Here is a 24,465-nt window from a genome sequence, read left to right on the forward strand (position 1 = left end):
AAGCTCCAGGTTGTGTACATCAATGATTACCGAAAATAGTAAACCAAAGTTCAGTAAAGTCCTGTGAATTGGTGCACTTTTTGTGAATATACGGTTATATTACAGTGCAAAAAGGGCGACATGAGCTCCAAAACACTAACGGTTCCAGTTCGTTTAGTCCGTCATTGTTTATACAAACCTCGTCGTGTTTTTCGGGTGAATCCGGTGCGGTTGTATTATGGGTCTCCGCAGATGGTAACGGGATCCGCCGTTCGCACGGTGGACCTCCGAAGCGACACCGTCACCAAACCCGGAGCAGCTATGCGGAGAGCCATGGCGGAGGCGGAGGTCGGAGACGATGTGTTTGGAGAAGATCCTACGGTTAATGGTTAGAAACAAGACACAGCTCTTTAATGGGCGTCCGTTAAGACACTCTTGTTTTTTATAACATAAGAGGCTCCAGTCGAGTAAATTATGATTCGACTGGTAAATGATAAAAACAGATGTGATGATGGACGGAATCATTGCTTTTCATGGACAGTTTTCTTACCCGTTGATGTTGTTCCTGTCGTGGCCATCAGAGGGCGTTCGTTCACATTAATTTACCAGACATGCTTAAAAAACTAGCATCAAAACTTTTAAACACTTTTAAGTTACTGATATACAGTTGTTCATTTAGTGATTTATTTATTATATTTATTTATTTAGTGATTGATTGATTGATTGACCTACTTACTACTTAACCAGGAAGGTCCCATTGAGATACAATATTACACCAATTGCAGTACTACAAATTGAAATGGGGGAAATGTCTTTAGAAATGAGAAGAGTTCAGTTATCAGTGAGTTATTAGGTAAATTTTAAAGGTCATAACCAAGAACATCCAACACTAGACACATTAAAGCCATGTTAGGAAAAAGAGAGGAGAAAAAATAAAAGTTTTGAATTGACAGTTAAAAAAAAAAAGTCGAAATGAAAGTGAGTCAATTGAATATTAGTCCTACTGTACTTCCACTCGTAATTAAACCATGGTTACTACCAGGTGCAACAGTAGACTTTACATTATTAGAACAGAAAAACAAGGATAAAGAATGTAATTTGTTTTATGTACAGACATATATTAATCAATATTACAGTTATGTTAAAATATATACAGATGCCTCAAAGAGTTTAAATAGAATAGGTGTGGCTTTTACAGTTCCTCAATTTCAAATATCTGTAGGAAAAAGGATTAGTGATGAGGTTTCGGTGTATACAGGAGAAATGATTACTTTGTTATTAGCAATAAAATGGGAAGAGGAGATAAGACCTTTGAAAATCAGTCATCTGTTCAGACTCAAGATCTTCACTGTCTAGTTTACAACATAGTAAATCAGAAGGTAGACCAGACAATTTAATTGACAATGTAAACAGTATATAGAATTCAAATGATGGTATAACAGTAATATTTTTATGGGTACCTGCACATATTGGTGGTCAAGGAAAGGATATTGCAGATAATTAAGCAAAACAAGCTGTTAAAAATAATGACATTAGTCCAAATGCATGTATAGAGTGAAATCAAGAGTATTATTAAGAAAAGAATGAAGGAAAGGTGGCAAAAAAATGGGATAATGAAAAAAGGGCCGGTGGATTTAAAAAATTCAAAAGAAAGTAGTGAAATGAGAAGTGTAGGGAAAAACAGGAGAGAGGAGATAAAAATATCTAGGGTAAGATTTAGACACAAAATTAAATTGTACACTTTTTAAAATGGGCAAACATGGTACAGTAAAATGTGAACTTTGAGGACAAGAAGAGACAGTTGAACATGTTATATTACACTGCATGAAGTATGAAGCTGAAATGAGGACTCAGTAATAATTTAGAAGAGATAATAGTTCAATTTAAATTCAATGACATTTTACAAAATGCATTCATTCATTCATTTTCTTTTCGGCTTAGTCCCTTTATTAATCTAGGGTTGCCACAGTGGAATAAACCGTCAACTTATCCAGCATATGTTTTACGCAGTGGATGCCTTTCCAGCCACAACCCATCACTGAAAAACACCCATACACTCTCATACACTACGGACAATTTAGCTTACCCACAATTTACAAAATAACTCAGGAAATAAACGTTAAAGCTTTTTATTGCAGTATCTTAAAAATACTCATTTGTGGGTGAGTATTTAATAAAAAAGGGGTAAGTCATAGTGATCCACACTCCATACCAGTTGGCCGCGGAAATACACCATCCCATTGTTTGTCAACCGCCAACAAAATTAGAAGAAGAAGAGATACAATATTTCTTCTAACAGTCCTGGTTAAGTTTGCAGCAGAGGACAAAGTTACAAAGACATACACATTGACACACCACACAATGAACAAACACAATATAAAAAATAGTACAAATCCTAGTCAGTAATTAACATTTTTTTTAACAAAGATGTAATTAATTGGCCAAAAGTGGCATTAAGGAAATTTAAACACTTTGTTTTTCCACACTGTTAAAAATATATAATAAAATTAAAAATTAAATATAAAATTATACATATGTAAATTTAGTAACTTAACACTGATGAAATGTTTAATTTCATTTTCCACATTTTAAATGTATTTTCACTCAATATAAATTTTTTTTGAGAATATGTGTCCAAGCTTTAGTTAGTGTTATATATCCAATGCAAAATGTTTGTTACATGTTTTTGCAATAGGAAATGTAGACCAGCCTACTCTCATACACTGCTAAAAATACTTATGTTTTCTCCAACAGAACTACAGAAAATAGCTGCTGAAATGTTTGGCATGGAAGCGGCTTTATATGTGCCCTCAGGAACGATGAGTAACCTGATTGCAGGTGAGACTGCAGGATTCTGCCCAAGGCTATTAAAAAACTTGTTTACAGTTGTCACTTGGTAAAAGCTTTGAGGGAAAATAGACACATATAATGCTATTTCGCAGTGAATGTGGTCTGTGTCACTGCCCGAGAGCCGCCTCTGGCCATTAAAATCTGATATTTCAAAAATGATATTGATTTGTGCTCAAGCTCACAGAAATAGCTCGGCGTTCATGGAACTTGGTTCTTGTTAGTGACCAGATGTTGCAGTAATGTATAGCAGAAGCATTCATGCCTGCACATATTGCACTCATATTTGTCCTCCTCTTTTTTCTGTCTCAGTTATGGTCCACTGCAGGGAGAGGGGTGATGAGATGATAGTTGGTGATCTTTCTCATATTCATATTTATGAGCAGGGAGGAAGTGCACAGGTATGGACAAATCTGGGCTTGGGGGATTAGATTTTAATTTAGGCTAATATGTTTGTCTGTAATTGTATTCATTATCAAAATAATCAAACATGAATTCATTAGGAATTAATGCACAGCATGATTTATATAGAAGATTTTATTTCAAAATATTAAAATGCCATTTCCACCAGAAGAATAATTAAAGATGTGATGGACATCATTAGATTTGATTGGATTATATATATATATATATATATATATATATATATATATATATATATATATATATATATATATATACACATATACTGTAATTAATGAATAATTAATTCATTATGCATAATCATGTAGGGCATCATGGTGGCGCAGTGGGTAGCACGATTGCCTCACAGCAAGAAGGTCACTGGTTTGAGCCTCGGCTGGGTCATTTGGCATTTCTGTGTAGAGTTTGCATGTTCTCCCCCACAAGTCCAAAGACGTGGTATAGGTGATTGGGTAAGCTAAATTGTCCGTAGTGTATGTGTGTGAATAGGAGTGTATGGGTGTTTCCCAGTGATGGGTTGCAGCCAGAAGGGCATCCGCTGCGTAAAACATATGCTGGATAAGTTGGCAGTTCATTCCGCTGTGGTGACCCTAGATTATTAAAGGGACTAAGCCACAAAGAAAATGAATGGAGAATGAATAAAAGCACCTGAAAACATGGCAGCCTTTTACTACTACTACTACTAATAAAAATAATAATAATAATTTCTTACATTTATATATTATATACATTTTCTAGACACTCAAAGCGCTTTACACAATAGGGAAATCTCCTCGTCCACCACCAGTGTGCAGCATCCACCTGGATAACGCGACAGCAGCCATATTGCACCAGACCGCACAACAGCTGATTGGTGGAGAGGAGACAGAGTGATGAAGCCAATTATGATATGGGGATGGTTAGGTGGCCATGATGGACCAATGGGCAAATTTGGCCAGAGTTAAACAAAATACATCCTGGGATTTTTAATGACCACAGAGAGTCTCACCTCGGTTAATATGAGCAGTATAGAGTCCCCATCAATATACTGGGGCGTTAGGACCCACACAGACCGCAGGTTGAGCGCCTCCTGTTGGCCTCACTAACACCACTTCCGGCAACAACCTAGCTTTCCCATGTGGTCTCCCATCCAGATACTGATCGGGCGCATCACTGCTTCGCTTCAGTGGATGACCATGTGAGAGTTGCAGAGAGCTAGCTGCCGGCTTAGCTGCATGTGCAAAACAAAAATGCTATTTTATTTTTTATTTTTTAATTTAGAAGAAACTTCACTAGTTTCCAGAATAAAATAAAACAAATGATATTTTCCTCAGACAGAGAAACATTCAAGTGGTCTAAGGTCTCAAAACATTTTCTTCACTATTATTTCATATTCTAGGCTTTACAGGGTTAAATGAACGAGTTAGATCTGTAAACAGTGTTTTCAAAAAGTGCAAAAGTGCTCATAGCTGCAGAAACACCCATATGCCACATTATTGGTTTAGGCTGTAATAAATGTGCTTTTGTGTTGGTTTGTTTATAGCTCGCAGGCGTCCATTCTGCAACACTCCGTACCCTCGGCGATGGCACTTTTGACCTGGACCAGCTGATCTCCAAGATCCGTCATGGTTACCCTGACCCACACTACCCACGCTCACGCCTGGTCTGTGTGGAAAACACACACAATATCCAGGGAGGCCGCGTCCTCCCACTCGCCTTCCTGCAGGAGGTTAGATATTACTTAAACACTAGTTCATTAAATGTGGGAGACAGAGAATATGTTGAGGCAGTCAGGTACCTTGGGCTAAACTCTGAACAATAATACACAATCCCTCCACTTAAACTGCCTAGTGATGTTTATTTACTAATGTGAGCGATTAAACATACTTCAGTTTGGTTGCAGCATGAACAGGTTTGTGCATTGCTGCGCTTCTGCTTTAATGAGACAGATCGATCAAACATTGAACACAATCTCATGGCAGATTAGAAGTATTTACAATTCATAAATTTTTCACATGATCTGTTTACTCATGCACACATTATAAAGTTGATTCAAGTACTTAAACATTAGCTAATGGTATTTTTTTATTAGCCAGAGTATATTTTGTAGTTATTACTAGTAACAATTAACTTGAACTCTACACTTGCACCTGACACTTTCTAACAATCACTCCATATCTATTGAAATTTCTGAGTATCTATTCATTTCTGAGTATGCCTCACACTGTTTTCTCAATATGCACTGGACTCTTTACCATTTACAAGGACTCAATAAGAAAAACAATGTTTAATTGTGAATGTACCACAAATCATTTTGCACTATATGTCTCCTTCAACCCTAAAGTAGCTCTTTTGCACAATATTGTTCTGTCTAACGTAAAAGTACTTGTATAGTCTGTCGTAGGTTATGTCTATGGTTAAGTATATATTATCGCCTCCGTTAAGTCAGTTATGTATAGGTTTAAAGGTTTAAAATATAAGTTGTTTTCATATTTATAATTGTTTATTTATGTATTTATGTGGCCCCTGCAAGACACATTATTTTGCTCCACTTTGTCCACACATCTAGCTGAATGACAAAAAAAGCTTAACTTGACTAATAATAACTACTAAAAAGCACTAGTACTTAAGGAGAAAGATACTAGTACTTACAAAATAGGGTCCCACTTTTATATAATACTATATGGAGATGGGATACGGGTAAGGTCCAGTGGTGGAAAGAGTACTGAAAATCATCCTTAAAGTACTATTACTTGCCTAAAAATGTAGTGTGAGTAGAGTAAATGTATCTGTTGTAAATATACTACATTTTTAAGTATGAGTAAGAAGTAGACCTTCAAAAGTACTCAAGAGTAGTGAGTATTACGCTGTAAAAAGGTGATGCATTTACATGTAATTTGTGGATGTGTGTAAATGTAACATTCTGTGGTGCATTTAGCTATTTGCCCAGCAGGCACACAACATCATAAGACATTATTATTAGGTCGTGACGTCAGGTGACCAAAATTCAATGTCTAGCCAGTGTCTTAAGGACAATGTTGTCTTAATGTCCAATAACAACGTTAAATTACGTTGATATTTGGTTGATTTTAGGTTGTGTTGGAAGTTACCAAAATCCAACGTCAAGCCAACATCTTAAATCAACGTCATCTTGATGTAAAATACTGACATTTATTCGTAGGTATGGCAACCAAAATCCAAAGTCTGATAGACGTCATATTGGTAACGTCCACACAACATCAAGCTGTAACATCATTAGATGTTGACATTTGGTTGATTTTAGGTTGGACATTGATGTCAACCCGATTTCATTTCCAAAAAACAAAGTTGCAACATCCCCACACGTTGGGGTACAACGTCAATCTGACGTCATGTTGACGTCTTGTGCCTGCTGGGTGTTTAAAACCATTTCAGTCATCATACAGTAAACATCCAGCTTCTTCCTATCAGTGACATGCATCTTAACAGTCTCTGGGTCAATGCGTGTAAAGACTTTGGACATCTTCTGGACACTTTGCCCATGTCTTGAGGTAGTTCACTATGATGTGATTCACCTTCTATGTGCGATTTAATTAGACAGGAATCACAGGACTGATTTTTCTAATCCCCTTAGACAAGAAAAAATAAAGTAGTGACTGCACAATGAAGGAAAATAGTGGAGTAAAAGTACCGATACTGCCGATACTGTGAAACGAAAAAGTAGACATTTTTAAAACAACTTAGTAGAGTACATTTTCTGAGGAAAAACTACTCAGTTACAGTAGCTTGTGTATTGTATATATATATATATATATATATATATATATTATATATATATATATATTATTTATCGTTTTACAATAGCACAAACCATCAGCACAATTAATGAAAGAAATATTCAGCATTAGTAGCATCAGGAGTATACAAATATAAAAACATATACATCATCAAATCCAGTTTATGTTAATAGATTAAACAGAAATCAAATAACAGCATATATGAATGGTCAGTGTGATAACAATCAGCAATTATGTAGACACAGGTTATAGAGTTCATAAAGGGTCCAGTATGGGTAGGTTTAAGAGGAAGTTAAGATGTAAGGGATGGGTCAACAGTGTAATTATAAATCTACTTGCATATAAAAAGTTATAAAAAGTAAGTAAAATGTCAAAAAAATATGTACATAATACGCGCATTGGACCAAATTCTTAACATAAATGTCAGTACACAGTAATTGAGGCCATTTTATATAAAAACATAATAACAGTAGCATGAAACTAGGCACTAGTATGTTGTATAGACTAAATATTAAAACAGATTGCCATAGGTATGGACATGTTTATTGTCTATGTCACAATACAAAGACAATCTGACACAGTGAGGAAAAAATAAATTATTGTCTTAACCTAAAAATTACCAAAACAGAAAATCTTTTTGTTTCTCTTCATGTTAATTTAATTGTAGAAGTGTTATAAGATGTATAAGCTTTGGACATGCATGAACTGGTATCTATAACTGTTGTTTTTTGTTGCTGAAAGCTTCGCTCTGTGGCTGATCAGTTTGGTCTGGCGGTGCATATGGACGGAGCGAGGGTGATGAATGCAGCTGTAGCTATGGGTGTTCAGCCCTCTGCTATACTACAGCACTGTCATTCTGTCAGTGTGTGTCTGTCTAAGGTACGCTCTTGTATTCTTGGAAAATTAAATGGAAAATATATTTTTATTTGTTTACTTTAGTCAAGTCCACCATTTGAGATCTTGTGAACATGCAAATGTGTTGTTAAGTATATATGAAATCAAAACTACCCACACTGATTTTGTTAGCTTACATTGCTAGTTTTGTGGTGAACAATTCATCCGTACCTGTCATTTAAAAAAAAATGTTTGCCCTTGTAATCTGAAAATGCACTTCCTGTTTGTTTTCAGTTAAATTGTCAGATTACGTCTGTCTGAGGTATTGGGCGTGGCTAACATACTTAACCACGCCCCTCCAACTGTCAGTTTGACAACAAACAGAAATTGTGAGGAGGAGGTGTCTGTTAGGTTGTAATAACTCTCCCCAAACCTTTTTTTCCCCAAACTCTCCTTTTCTCAATTTTCTGAATGAAATGCCTACTTTACTACATCCAATCAGCTCTACGTAGAAAAAAACAAGCCACGCCCACTGTTTTCTCATTTAATATTTTGTTTCTCTTGGAACTGCGTCACAATATGGGGAAATAATGGTCACAGCTTCTGACTCATGTGTTTTTTTTTTAATTGACAAATTAAATTAAAAGGTTATTTTGTATGTATTATTTTTAGGTTTCAGGGAAGAAACTGTACTTGCTCTCTAAAAAGTCCACTTTATGATATTGTTTTTATGTTACAGTATGACTATTTTTGGATATTTAACAATGAAAAGACCACTCTTCTAGGAGATATGACTAAGGCCTTGTATCCACCTGGTAGGAACGCCACTTGTGGTCAGAATTCATTTAGAAACTTCTGTTATATCGTCCTTGACTGCATCACTATCACAGGAGCACTCAGTGTGACACTGGAGTATGACTAATTAAACAAACCCATGTTATTCAGCTTATGAGTGAGCAGAGGAGCAGGCAATTGAAAAGGATGTGGATGGCAGTGGTTTTGCTCACAATTTTTTCGTTTTGGTATAATAGTGAAATATGAATACTAGGACTGAAGAGTATATCATATCAGCATCGATATCACAATGTGAGTATTCGCAATAGTCACATCGCAGGATTAGATTATTTTTTTAACGATTAAAAGATATTATTAAATATATTTTAATATTATTGAATCAAATTAATTATACAATGATGACAGTGTTATTTTATGTTTGCTTGTACATTTTCATATTTGAATACTGCTAGACTCACCAGAAAACCATAAAGCACTGTTTATTTCACTTTTATTTTTGCTCGTACATTGTCATATTTATATTTGCTTGTCATTTATTATATTTTATTCAGATGCACTGCATAGAAAAGACTTTATCTTCCCAGTCGATCTAGATTAATGAAATATTTCCAAAATAGAGCTATTCAAATCATCTGGTGAGACTATATTCATATTGGAATGTATATCGCAGCAAAAACTAAATATTTAATTGTCGATTTTTCCAATATCGTGCAGCCCTAATGAATACCTTTGTTTTTTTTTTTCTCATAACACAACCAATAACGCTCATATGTTTGGTCACTATAAATAGGTGGTTTCAAGCATTGTTCACGCAAACAAGTACATTTTGTTATTGATTACTCACCCTCATGTCTATCCAATCTTCATTCTTGGAACCCAATTAAGATATTTTAGATGAAATCTGAGAGCTCTTTCTCATCCTCCATTTATATTTTTCAGTCACGTGACCTGGCGGGCAAAAAAAAAACAATGGGTGGTAATGGCATCTACACTGGGATCTCCATATAAATGCTACAATATCAAGTTATGAATATTTGGATCACATATCAACAAAACAAAATAGAGATATGATGACAAACTGTAAATTGTGAGCACATGTGATCCATATACTGCGCCATTTTTCAGTCCAATTTGTTGATGCTTACATCTATCTTGTGAATATTCCCCAGCGATTTGTCATTGGGGATAGTGTTATGACGTGTAAGTGTCTGCTTTTTTTTTAAAATTTGTGTTTAGAAAATGGTCTCAGGAGGTTATTATGACATGACGGTGAATAATTAATGACAAAATTGTTATTTTTGGGTTCATGCACATACTTCAAGTCTTCTTGCACCATGTTTTCATTGGTATTTTTTTCAATGTTTAGACTACACAATGTTTTGACTGCATCAGAATTAGGATAATTATTATTTTTCTGGATAAAAACACTATGCAAATGACAATATTTTAGCAAACTATTTTCAACTGAATATCAAATTTTTTCTTCAAATTACATAAAGATAAAATGTCAATATTCTGTTTTAGCATACGAAATATTACTTTGTGTCTACACTACCTGACTAAAGTCTTGTCGTCGATCCCAGTTGTAAGAGCAACAAATAATATTTTGACTTCTAGTTGATCATTTGGAAAAGTGTTAGAAATCATCTGTTGAACTTCATCCTAATCATCGAAAATACTGCAGAAGACCTATTGGAACCTGCATGAACCCAAGATTCTCACAGAAATCAGTCAAGTTTGGTGAAGGAAAAATCAAGGTTTGGGGTTACATTCAGTACGAGAGATCTGCAGAGTGGATGGCAACATTAAAAGCCTGAGGTATCAAGACATTAGTGCTGCTCATTAAATTACAAACCACAGGAGAGGGAAAATTCTTCAGCAGGATAGCTCCTTCTCATACTTCAGCCTCCACATCAAAGTTCCTGAAAGCCAAAGAAGGTCAAGGTGCTCCAGGATTGGCCAGCCCAGTCACATTATTAGTGACATTATAAGTATGTCTGGGTAGTTTGAAGCAGGAGGCATTGAAGATGAATCCAAAGAATCTTGATGAACTCTGGGAGTCCTGCAAAAACGCTTTCTTTGCCATTTCCGATGATTTTTTTTATAAGTTATTTGAGTCATTGCAGAGATGTATGGATGTAGTGCTCCAAGCTCATGGGAGTCATGCACAATATTCTCTTTCCACTGCTTCAGGACTTTATTTTTCTATACTGTACATTATTTCTTTTAAGAGACTTCTGTCTAAGCAAAGTCAGACCTTACTGTCCTAATTAAATAATTTAAAATCAAGGCATGATCATTTTATTTTGGTAATTAAGCGTAATCTAGAGGCCTTTGCCTTTCATATAAAGCCACTTCTGATACCAAATGATCAATTAGAAGTCAAGTTAATACTTGTTGTTCCTAAAACTTAACTTAACTTTAACTGTTTTTAAAAAATTAACTGAACTTCTCTGACCACATTTCTAGAACTGCCCGATCTTGCAGATTCGCACTCTACAACATCAGAAAGGTCCGACCCTTCCTATCTGAACATACAGCTCAACTCATTGTTCAAGCTCTTGTCCTCTCCAAACTGGACTATTGCAACTCTCTGCTAGCCGGGCTACCAGCTAGTTCTATCAAACCTCTTCAGCTGCTTCAGAACGCAGCAGCACGAGTGGTCTTTGATGAACCCAAAAGAGCACATGTCACTCCGCTACTCACCCGTTTGCACTGGCTCCAGTTGCTGCCCGCATCAAATTCAAAGCTCTGATGTTTGCTTACAAAGTGACCTCTAGCTGTGCTCCTTCGTATCTGCTCTCACTTCTGCAGATATATGTGCCCTCCAGAAACTTGCGTTCTGTGAATGAACGTCGCCTCGTTGTTCCATCCCAAAGAGGGAAGAAATCACTTTCCCGAACTCTCACATTCAATCTGCCCAGTTGGTGGAATGAACTCCCTAACTACATCAGAACAGCCGAGTCACTTGCTGTCTTCAAGAAACGACTAAAAACGCAACTGTTTAGTCTCCACTTTTCCTCCTAATCTGCAATTGCCTCTCTGGCTATACCACTAACTGAGCCCTCTTTCTCTCTCTCTCTCTCTCCCTCTCTATTAAAAAAAAAAAAAAAAAAAAAAAAAATTCTACTAATGTTTTGCTTCTTAGACTTTTACACGCCTGAAACTTGTCTATAGCGCTTGTTCACTGCTGCTCTTATAGTTGTGTAAATTGCTTCCTTGTCCTCATTTGTAAGTCGCTTTGGATAAAAGCGTCTGCTAAATGACTAAATGTAAAAATGTAAATGTAAACTTAGATAGGCGACAAGACTTTAGTCAGGTAGTGTATGTGTATTAGAGGCTTCTTTCGAAAGCTAACCAAATCTCTTGCACTTTATACACTCGTCTTAAATAATTTATGGAAATGGATAGTTTCTATTTCAGCATAATGAGCCTAGAATGTTTTACTGTTGCTGCCGGTGGGCCTATAAAATCTTTATGTGATAAAGAGAAGAACATAATTTGGAAAATGAAGCTGCATAGCAAATGCAGCCACAAATTTACATTGAACTCAGCTGTAAGATTATTTTCCTAATAGAATAAGGTATGTACTGTTAGAAACCAGTGGCAGTTTTCAGGCTATAGCTATAGTCTCTATCTAGAGAAGTTATTTCAGTAATTTTGAACAAAACATCTCCAGGCAGTGATAGACCATCTGTGGAGTTTTTTCACCAAAAACCAGGAGAAATCAGTTTAAGTGAGAGGCGCTGAAAATGACCTTGGTAAAGCCAGTGCTTTATAACTTGCACCCTGAAGGCATCTCACACCTCCAACAACCAAGGCTTATTTTTATTCTCTTCATCAAAGTGTGATGGTACTTTCCTCTGATAATCATGTGGTATCATCGAGGATTTAAAATCCTTCCTCATTACTCCTCACAGATTGCACGTATGTTATAATCTGAGCTGCAAAGTCGATTTGAAGAGACCCTGAAGTAAAACTAATCACTCTTGACTCTCAAACAAATCCTTTGAGTAGATGTCAACAAGCATATTTGCATCTTAATTACAGAACATGTTTGCTGTATCAGGGAATGGCTACTCTCTTGTACTGAATTTTCCCTCCTGCTGAAAAGACAATAAATGTAATTGAGGCTTCAGAGACAAAGATCAGAAATATGAAAGTCAATTGTTTCTGTCTGTCCTGGCTACCTAAGCAGAAAGCAAACATCTGCATTCCAGGTGCCTGTTATAAATATCACAGCTGTTTTGATTTTACCGTCACAATGCATTTATACTTGAGTGGTTATAATAGGGAGATTTCCTTTGAAGCTGTCATTTATTTTTGTGTAGTTTAAGTCAGTTATTCATACTTGTTTGCATGAATGAAGAAAGGTTGTGTTCACATAGAATGGGTTTATTTTCCATTGAGCTGGCGAACAATAGAAGCAAATATGACCAGACATAGGTTACTTCATACTATCAATATTTCATTATTATTATTATTATTATTATTATTATTATTATTATTATTATTATTATTATAAGTAGTAGCTTGATTATCAGAGACAACAGCCCCAAAATAATGTTATAAAAGCTACTACAATCAAATGTTACAAGTACATCGGCTGACAAAATAAAATATTTAAACTTTGTGAAAACCTAAAATATAAAATAAAAAATATTAATAAATTTACATTCATAAACCAATGAATTATGTTTTTGTGTGTGAATAATGTAGTAATAATAATAATAATAATAATGTGAAACAATTAAAATCTTGAAAATGAAAATATTTTTGGTTTGTTAAGTAGTTAAGTAAATTATGTATTACGTAAATTATGTAAAAATTTTATCGACCTATCCAGAAGTGTTCTATAAAAATATATATTAAGTGACCAGCACAAAGAAATATCTAAAATAAATGTTATAGCTTTTGGTTTGCAAACACTTCATGACAGTATTGTTGTTGATAAATTAATAAACACAGGTTCCATTAACTGAAACAATATTTATATTAAAATATAATAAAAATTATATATATATATATATATAAAGTAAGCTAAAGTAGTACAAGTTCAAGTACTAAAACTGCTAGAACTCTAAGCCTTCAATAAATAGCCCATTTCACCTTACTTCTCTTATCTTTGTTTTTGAAGAATCCCCCATCCACCACCCCATCTTCTCCTTTTCCTCCTTTACAGGGGGAGTGCTCGAAAACTACCTGATCTCAGACCCCATGGCTGGATTAAGAACATATTGAGCCCTGGGGCTATAGCAAACCCAACAGCCCCATTTATTTTAGCGTCTCACAAAAGTTTTTTTTTTTTTTTTTGCTATTAATATTATTTATTTGCTAATTAATATTATGATTAAATTTCCACTATTTGATTTTTATTTGATTCATATAAATGTTTTCTATTACTAAAGTAGGCGTACAAGCATAAATTTTTTTATCACATAACATAAACTTGAACATAACCTAAAATTTTATACAGGCTGGAAATTCACTAAAAACACATTTCCATTTGCATCCTAAATGAGTGCTTTTCAATAAATATTTTAAATAGGGTTCGCTTTAAAAAATTACTTTAAACTTTAGTTGAGCGGAAATGCCTAAAACATCTTTTAAAAGTCACGCTTCTAATTTCCATTTGTTGTTGTGCTAATCTTTTTTGCCTGATGAAAGCCAGCGCCAATATTTCACTGATTCAGATTATAAGGCTACTATCATTTTTGTAAAAGTGGAAATTCATTAATTTAAAACTTTGCCTTCTAACTAGTTAGACTTAAACCAAGTATTTTCTTGAGATAAATACTTCACAGCGATTGACATTTTGATAACTCGATGTGTAGGCTATTTGATTTAGTCGGACGCTGTTTCGGTTATGACAACGACTATAAAATACACAAACATGTCACTCGTATCCTTTTGAATGGGATAAAGTATAACGGCCAATATGGCGAATAAACCACACCTTCTAGTACAGGAGTCAATCATCGATTGCTATATGGTGAATGAAGCCCCGCCTTCTAGTAGAGAAGCCAATCATCGATCGCTACAGCCTGACCAGACGTGAATTTCTGCAGTTTTGGTAATTTGGACGTTTGCAAATGTAATAAAGGGATAGTTGTTGTTAAACATTATTGGTGATTCCAAATATTACATTCAATGGTAAGCTTGGCAAGCAGTTTTGGAGAATTTGATGTTTCCCCATTCAAACAGAATGCCCAAGCATACTGCCTGAGAGGCATTTCAAGATGGCTGCCAAGTGAAACTAACCTTATAGGAACTTTGGTAATGAGAGGGCAGAATTATGCAGGCACAAGGCCCAAACAGAGTCCATTCTGCATGATTCCACATATGCTGGCCTCTCTTAATGCCACATAAATAACTGATACTGTTTGAAAATCACTTTCTGTTTGGTTGAATTTCACTTGGTTAGCCTACCTTTGACTGGACTGTTCTTGCGGGTAGAGCCGAAAAAAGGAACTGTGCTGGCAAATAAGGGACTTTTTCCTGGGAAAAACGTGACATCGGGTCACTCTTACTGGGACTAAACAGGGCTATTCAAAACTGAGCTAAAGCAGCTCTGAGCCATAGTTTAGCGGCATCACTGTTTTTGAACAGTAGCGAGCAGAAAGGAATACTTCACATTTATTGACATGTGAAAGAATAACTTAGAGATGTTTCCCACGTCATGGCGCAAATAATTTCTTAGGCAATCAAGGGCCCCCCTCCTTCTTTGGGCCCTAAGACTTAACCCTTATGTTAATCGGACCACTACATGCTAACTGACCAGACGAGAGTCCTGGGCTCAATTATCTCCAAGCTCAGGGTTCTCTTCTGCATGCCAAACCTACAATTAGTATCAAGCAATATCTAAATGTGACTCTTGAAATATAAAATAAACAAAAGAATTACATCCAAGCTGTACTTAATAGTATATATGGGTTACTTGCACTTTGCATTATTATTATTTTTTTTTTTGCTCTACCCTATCAATTAAATTTCATGCCTAGAGCTGGAAATCTCCCACAATGCAGAGACTTATTTGCTGTGGTCTGCACTTTGGCAGGGACTCGGGGCACCTGTGGGCTCCATGCTAGGAGGGTCAAAAGATTTCATACAGAGAGCGGTGCGTGTCCGCAAGGCGCTTGGCGGTGGAATGCGCCAGTTGGGCATCTTGGCAGCAGCTGGTAAGATCGCTCTGTCAGACATGATTGGAAGACTGGAGGAGGACCCACAGGAACGCCAGACACTTTGCTCAAGGTGACAAAACCACAGAAGCTTTCTCTGAAATCTCAGCACGACACTGAATATAATGCGTCTCTATATTTGTCTGTTCAGCAGTAGCTTTCCTGAGGTATTCTTATACCATAATGATTATAAAAGTAGAAAAAGCAGAGTTGACGTCAAAAAAGTTCGCAGAATAAGTTAGTTAACACCACCACTTTGTTAGTCATCTAATATGCTCATTCTCAATGGAAAATAATTCTGAATAAATCAGAAACTAAAAGCGTAAAAGGACAAGTCAGTCAACACTGAAGCGGTTTCAGATCAGTCTGATTCAGTGAAGCAGTCCAGTCAAAAATAAATTATCAATTTGCCTCTCTTTTTCTTAGAAACCTATTAAAGTACTTATTCTACGAAAACAAAAGGTGACTTTTTTCTGCTTTTAAAAAATATATATATTCCAGATGAGAGCTGTCAAGCCCTGAAGAGCAAAAAAAGATCATTTTAATGATTCTGTTGACAAATGGGACTGATCCAGTCATCGAGTTCAGCTCAGCAAATGGTACAGCTATCTGAATGGAAATTATATAAGCGAATAATGACTTTAATGATGTTCTTCACAAAGCAATTGTGTGGCTTCAGAACACTTGGAATATAGTGGGAGTGTAACAATACACAGATATAAATTGATACTATTAGGTAAGATACAATTTATTGAGGCAACACAAAAAAGATTGGTACTTTTCCCCCTTCTATTGTGGCATGGATTTTGGTGCTGGTCTAAGTGTTTCAGAAACTGCTGATCTACTGGGATTTTCAAGTACAACCATCTTCTAGAGCTTCTTGAGGATGGTTTGAAAAAAAGAGAGAAAGCACTGTTGCCAAAAATGTCCTGTGGATGCTGGTGGTCAGAGGAGAATGACCAGACTAGCTGATAGAAAGACAACAGTAACTCAAATTATGAGGTCTGTGGTAGAGCAGATCTGAACAGACATTACATTAAACCTTGAAGCAGATGAGCTACAGAAGCAGAAGACACCGGTACTACATTTAAGTCTAGAAGTCACAAAACTAAGACAGAATTGCACAATAGAAGACAGGAAAAAGCTTCCTAGACTGATGAGTCTCGATTTCTACTGCACTATTCAGACAGTAGGGTCAGAATTTGGTGAAATCGAGATGAAGCATTGATCCAACTTGCATTGTATTAGAAGTTCAGGATACTGGTGGTGTGAGTTAGGTATAAAGGGAGGTCAGAACCTGCTCCAAATGGGCAGGTGAGCTCGAAATATGTGGGATTTGAGCTCCAAGTGGGCTGTACAAACCTTCAGGCTTTTGATTGATTTAATTAATGGCTCGTGAAGTCCAACCTATTGTGTTTTATTAATGTCTACACCTACCCAAGGCCTAATCTACCCATACAGTAGCCTGTCGTGTTTTAATGAAGTCTGTATGAAATAAAATTTGCAATGTTAATTTTGCTAGTGCACGTTGTTATTCTTTAGATCAGGGTTTCCCAAACTTTTCAGCCCGTGACCCTCAAAATAATAATCCCAGTAACTCACAACCCCCAATATCCTCTGAGGTGGTAATACATCTAGAAACCTGCATGGAACGGTGAACACACAACCAATATACTTCATTTAATTATTTTTAATGTATGCGAGTGCTGCAAATGTGCCAGAAAGTTTAACCTGGTGCCTTAAAATTCAATCTGCTGCATCCGACGCTATCGCTGTGTCTTTAATATGATGTAATCACCCCAAGAGTCGCAATCCAAGAGGAAAGAAAATAAATAATAAATTGAAAGGCAGTAGCTAGAAACTACTATTTTTATCTTCAGTAGGTTATGGATAAAATATGGTCATTCTAATGATTTAATAACATTAATTAGATTTTTAGAAATCACCAAGCGACCCCCCTTCATTCTCCTGCGACCTCCTGGGGGGTCCCGACCCCCACTTTGGGAACCACTGCTTTAGATGAACAATTAATCTCTGCAAGTTAATCCACTCAAAAAAAAAGAAGTTTATTATGGTAATCTTCAATCAAAGGTCTCACCATTTGGATTGGTGGTCTTTTTTCTGTTGGCATCAGTTTTGATGGCTTCGGCCACAATATTCTTAACCACACCCTTTTATCCTTTGTTTATTGCAATGCAGTAATTATTGCATTTATTTATGCGGGGAAGAAAGTAAATAAACAAACGGAAATAGGTCTCAGCAACCTCTGCTTCACATGCACTTACCCCAGCTACATCTACCCCAAAACTAAACCTACCCCTTACAGTACTTAAAAAGTTCTTGTTATACAGCATCAATATAAATAAAATTACGCTATACAGATGTGCATACTCTCAGTAGGCACAGCTTTAATCCTTCTTGTCTTAAATTCAGAGTTCATCCAAAAATGAAAAATTCACTCATTATTTACTTGATCTTAAGTGGTTCCAAACCTTTAACGTTTTTTTCTTTTGTTAAACACTAAGAAGATATTTAAAAAAAAGATGAAGACCTGTAACCACTGACTTCCAAAAACAAATGCTATGGAAGTCAATGGTTACAGGTTTGGACAAGTAAGGAATGAGTAAATGATGACAGAATGTTTTGGGAGAACTATACCTTTAAAACCTACTGACAAAAGTCCCTCACACTTGAAGATCTCTGGGTTTCAATGATATATACATGGGGGGTGGCGTAAACTTTTCCTTGGACACTTTGGGCCTGAGGCGACGTAGTGGCGCAGTAGGTAGTGCTGTCGCCTCACAATAAAAGGTCGCTGGTTCGAGCCTCGGCTGGGTCAGTTAGCGTTTCTGTGTGGAGTTTGCATGTTCTCCCTGCGTTTGCGTGGGTTTTCCTCCGGTGCTCCGGTTTCCCCACAGTCCAAAGACATGTGGTACAGGTGAATTGGGTAGGCTAAATTGTCCGTAGTGTGAGAGTGTGAATGAGTGTGTATGGATGTTTCCCAGTGATTGATTGCAGCTGGAAGGGCATCCGCTGCGTAAAACATGTGCTGGATAAGTTGGCGGTTCATTCTGCTGTGGTGACCCTGGATTAATAAATGGACTAAGCCGAAAAGAAAATTAATGAATGACTTTGGGCCCTTAACCTTGTTTACAAACATCCCTTTATGACCACAGTGGGTATTTGTGATGGCCAATCCAGCAAAATAATCATATCGCAAAGCTCAAACTGAATTCTTGAACATGACAATGCATTCTCTGCACTCAATAGTCACCAAATCTCAATCCATTAGAGCACTTTATAGAATCTGGTGCAATGGGTGATTTGCGTCATGAATGTAGAGCCAACAAATCTGCTTAAAACATTTCCTGCACATTGTTCAAAAAATAAAGACGGCTAAAGTGGGTTCAACCTGCTGCTAATAAAGTTTAGCCAATTAATAATAAAGTGGTGGTGAGTATATAATGTCACAATATATTATTAAATTCCTATTGATGTTTGCAGTCCCTTCGGCGCACTGAAAGAGCCATTTATAATGTCATCATCATTTAAAATGTCTCTATGAAATGGGTCCACTTTAAATATTTCAAGAGTCTTATGTAACGTCTCTCATCTTCTCTCTTACAGCACTGTTAGAGAGTGACCCTGCTCTGTACCAGGTCGATCTGAACACTGTTCAAACCAACATCGTGAGGTTTACTCTGAGGGAGCGTCAGATGAGCCCGGTGGAGTTCTGTGAGAGGATGGCAGGCGTAGATGAGGAAGAAGTGAAGGCTTTGGGTCAGGGGGGGTACCGGTTCTGATGTTCCCCATGTTGGGGACACAGTTAGGGCTGTGTGGCACCTGGGCATCAGTGAGGAAGACACTCAGCTGGCTTACTGAAGGCTCAGTTTGGGGCTCAACAGCACAAGCGGAGGGTCTATCAGGGCACCATGAGAGAAGTCCTTCATCTGGTCTTTTTGGCACTTCAGTTGACTCACCCACTTGAGGGAAATAAATTATTCATCTAAAAATGTATTTTAGTCATTATTTACACACTCCAGTGTTGTTCCAATGCCATGAGCCCTTCGTCATTGTCAGATCAAAAATATATGTTTTTTTAAATGTGCTCATCTATATAAAAACACTGCCTGACAAAAGTCTTGTTATCAATCTCAGTTGTAAGAGCAACAAATAATAACTGAATCATCTGTTGAACTGCATCCCAATCAACACAGATACTGCAGAAGATCTATTGGAACCTGCATGAACCCACAATTCTCACAGAAATCAGTCAAGTTTGCTGAAGGAAAAATCATGGTTTGGGGTTACATTCAGTATGGGGGCATGCGAGAGATCTGCAGAGGGGATGGCAACATCAACAGCCTGAGGTATCAAGACATCTGTGCTGCCCATTACATTACAAACCACAGAAGAGGACAACTTCTTCAGCAGGATAGCGCTCCTTCTCATACTTCAGCCTTCACATCAATGTTCCTGAAAGCTCAAGGTACTCTAGGATTGGCCAGCCCAGGCACCTGACATGAACATTATTGAGCATCTCTTGGGTAAGATGAAGAAAGAGGCATTGAAGATGAATCCAAATAATCTTGGTGAACTCTGGGAGTCCTGCAAGAACGCTTTCTTTGCCATTCCAGATGACTTTATTCATAAGTTATTTGAGTCATTGCAGCGATGTATGGATGTAGTCGTCCAAGCTCATGGGAGTCATACACAATATTAATTCTTTTTCCACTGCATCATGACTTTATACTCTATACTGACTTTTCAAAAATCAAGCATAATCATGTTTTATTTTGGTAAAATAAGCATAATCTAGAGGCGTTTGCCTTTCATATAAGCCACTTCTGACGGTAAATTAGGGATCACCAAACTTATTCCTGGAGGTCCGGTGTCCTGCAGATTTTAGCTCCAACCCTAATCAAACAAACCTGAACTAGCTAATCAAGGTCTTACTAGGTATAATTGAAACACCCAGACAGGTGTGTTGAGGCAAGTTAGAGCTAAACCCTGCAGGGCACCGGACCTCCAGGAATGAGATTGGTGACTTCTGCACTAAATGATCAAATAGGTGTCGTTATTATTTGTTGTCCCTAAAATTTGGATAGGCTACAAGACTTTTGTCAGGTAGTGTAATGAATTGCAACCAGTATTAAAAATAAATAAGTTGCAAAATTATGAAAAAAAAATTCACGCTTTCCCCCCAAAAAGCATGCAGTTTTAAATCCCTGCGAACATGAACTCAGATGACTGTGAATAGATAAACTTGATAACTTGTGGTTGCGTTGATCAACATTTACCAGAGAAGATGGGTTGTATTTTGTGTTTTGATTTTAGAACCCAAGAAAAAGACAAACATAGGGTCCTCCAAATCACATTCCTTTTTCTTTTATCAAGCCTTATTTAAGAGAGACCTACTTGGAATTTCTCATCAACAGGCTTCACACAGCAATTACATCTCAACATCTGGAGTTGCATCTGTTTAAAAAGCACAAACACAAACTGCTTAACAAAAACATCCACCATAAAATAAATCTTCTTCATGATATGTAATATGTGCAAAATATTTATTGTCTACTTACATGGAAGAGCGGTCAATGCTTGTCATTAGCCTTGGTTTCCTAGCACGTTTTCTCTCTTTGCTGCAGCCTAAACTATTGTGATCGACTCTGGAATGTACTGTTCGAAATACTTACCTTTTATTTTTCTCAGATATTAGGAGAGTTGACACTGTTGGCTTCAACAAGTCGTGTAGCTCCTCTTCACTTACAATGCTCAAGATCAAGGTCATAGTGCAGGAATTCTGTGTCAAAATGTTATCTTTGGCTCAGAGTAGACTTCAGTGTGTTCTGATCTTGTACATGCTCCTACCAGTAATTCTGCAATGTTCTGGCTTCACAGAGAGCACATTAACAGTAATATTCTGGTAATGTTTCCATTCCTTTACTATATTTTATGCTTAAATATGCATCTTTCAGAGGTAAGATGAAGTCTATGGGTGCAGCGTTTGTTTACAGTAGTAACCCAGGAAAGGCTACCATTGTGGTTCATAAGCACCAAAGAAAGTTATACATAGCAACCCAAAACACTAATCTTAAGCCTCATTCACACTACGAGTAGCTCGGAGAGGCAAATCGATGCAATCGAAGCAAGCGATGTCCGGCGACCTCAGTCTATGCGAGTGACAGCGGCCGTTGGTGACCAGGGGGGCGTCTAGTGATGCAACAAAGTTGAGAATCGTTCAACTTTATGCAAATGAAGAGCGACTTTCTTGAGCGACAGCTCACTGACAGTATAGAGTCCCTATCACTATTGTAAGAAATGAGTCTGCATCTGCAACTTCCACTCTAAATGGTGTGTTGATGCTCATTTACCCAAAGGGCTAATTTATGGTTGAGAAGACAATTAGTTGTTTCTGCATTGTTTGAGATGACCACATCTTAAGCAAGTGGTACCAATTATAAAATGGGATGGGTGTTGGACACAGAACCATCTCATACATTGGGGTGTCGAAACATACAGAGCACAGCTGTGGCAACAGCTAAGGAGCAGTGTTAATTTTGACAGAAAATTTTGATTTAGCTTTAGTCGTAGTCTTTTGACTAAAATTCCATTTTAATTTCAGTCATATTTTAGTCTTCTGAATCGTTTTAGTTTATTTTTAGTCGACAAAATTTTATAAGATTTTAGTCAACTAAATCTACTTTACATTTAAATTACAAATATATTTAGTTTATTTTAAATGTAATTTAATTAAAATATTGTATACATTTATTTTACAAAATATTCTAACTTAAAATTAAATTAATTCTTATTAATATTTGAAATATAGCTTATTTATTAATAAATGGATCGTTTCTTCCTACTAGAAGAATCCCCTTCCACCCCATCACCTCCTTTTCCTCCCCTTTTCTATGGGGATCTTTAAGATCTACCTGATCTCGGAACCCCTCTATATGCTTATTGACCAGGCAGGAGCCTTGGGCTCAAGTATCTCTGAGCTCAGGGTTCCCTCCCGGGACAGCATGCCAAACTTGCTATAAACGCTAAGCATATCTAAGTGGGAACTGAGTTAACGACAATAACTGTGATGTTCTCACGGGTGGTGTCTGATATTGATCAGATGCTATTGACATATAATATATCATTTGCATACGTCATCTTAATAGCATTAATGGTCTTTTCCCAAGCTGCAATATTAGTTTTATCTCAGTGAATGCATGGTCTTTAGCGGTGGTGAATGCGCTGCCAGTCGCACGACTGACAACATCGTGACAATTAAATGAAGGATTAAATAGAACATCTCGTGCTTAAAAAGTGTAGATATAGCAAACAGCGTTACCTGAAATCTTCATCCCACCGGCTTTACGGTGAATGCTTTAGTCATTTTCATAGCGAACTCTAAACACTGGAAGTCTTTTATCCACTCTGCGAAAAGTGTAAATGCTGGATTGACATTCATTACATGATCACTAATCAGATGTGTCATTATTTGTAACTTTAGGTGGTTTCTAAAACTAAATCTGTCAGTGTTGTTTTCATTCTCTCGTATCCAGACCTTTACATATTCACGGCTGTAGCTCCCTGTCATCGGAACTGAGTGATTGACAGCTGACATTAACCAATCCATTCGTGTTCTGTTCTAGGGCAGTGGGCCAATAAGAGCTTGAAGGCAGGACAAGCATTGCAGGATTTGTTTACTACAGCAAGTTGACATGTCAACTTAAACCATTCCTAAGTGCTGCAATTGGTGTTTTTAGGTGCAAAGAGGCATAATGCGTGAATGTGTCTCCTTTTTGCTGTGAAAATTGGTCGCACGGCAACAATTTAATGTTTTATGGGACACCTCTTCATTTACTTTATAATGTCTTTAATCTCATTTAGTAAAAAAGAAAATTGAATCATTAAATCAAAATCATAAAGTGAATCGAATCGTGACTTAAATAAATCCTTACATTCCTTAGGGTCTCTTTAATTTGCCAGATAAAGCTCTGTGTGTTGAATGAAATTTTAGTTTAACGTTTAATGAAATTAACCTTTTAGGTCAGTGGTAAGAGGTATGCCTGTTTGGTATGTGTGTATTTTATACAAACACATATTAAAATTTAATGGCTTCCGACAATAAACTCATGATTAATTTCGAGTTTCGATTAATTGCAATCTCTGAGCACCAGAAGCAGTTCAAGGATTTTTAATAAGATTCAGTATGGCCAGTTTTTATCATTTTTATAGAGTGTTATATAAAAGTTGCCCATTAGAGAGAGACAGACTCAGTTGGTGTGTAGACAGATCGTCATGACGACAAAGCGGTGTGCTGATTTACTTCACTGGGTCTCATAGGGGGCTCAGGGCCACGGCCTCGTCTCGCTTTATTCTTAAATGACATATGCTTGCATATAATTTATTTTGTTTGCTTATTTACTGAGACTTTCAATATATATATTTAGAGGCATTCTATACAATGCCATTACTGACTTGTTTTGCCTTCCAGAAAGAACATAATTCAACAGCATAAAAAATACATCTATTTCCCGGACTCAATGTGTGGGTGATTTTAACAAAACCTGTCAAGAAAATGGCATGTTTTATGTTATGTCTAACTTTGAAAAGAAAAGAGTTTTCAATCTCACATTATCAAGCTTATAAATTAACTA

The 24,465-nt window shown here is 36.7% G+C and overlaps 1 protein-coding gene across 1 annotated transcript; it reads left to right on the forward strand.

Moving 5' to 3' along the window:
- LOC130238099 (uncharacterized) lies at positions 1–19,821 on the forward strand. The gene is given in 11 exon segments (XM_056469008.1): positions 1–367; positions 2,734–2,817; positions 3,139–3,227; positions 4,772–4,957; positions 7,746–7,883; positions 15,691–15,855; positions 15,857–15,884; positions 19,439–19,596; positions 19,599–19,614; positions 19,617–19,685; positions 19,688–19,821. Coding segments are annotated over 11 exon segments (1,314 nt in total). The 5' UTR covers positions 1–120.
- The last annotated feature ends 4,644 nt before the right edge of the window (positions 19,822–24,465 follow it).

Source organism: Danio aesculapii, chromosome 12 (genome assembly GCF_903798145.1).
Source record: "Danio aesculapii chromosome 12, fDanAes4.1, whole genome shotgun sequence".
Taxonomy (NCBI): domain Eukaryota; kingdom Metazoa; phylum Chordata; class Actinopteri; order Cypriniformes; family Danionidae; genus Danio; species Danio aesculapii.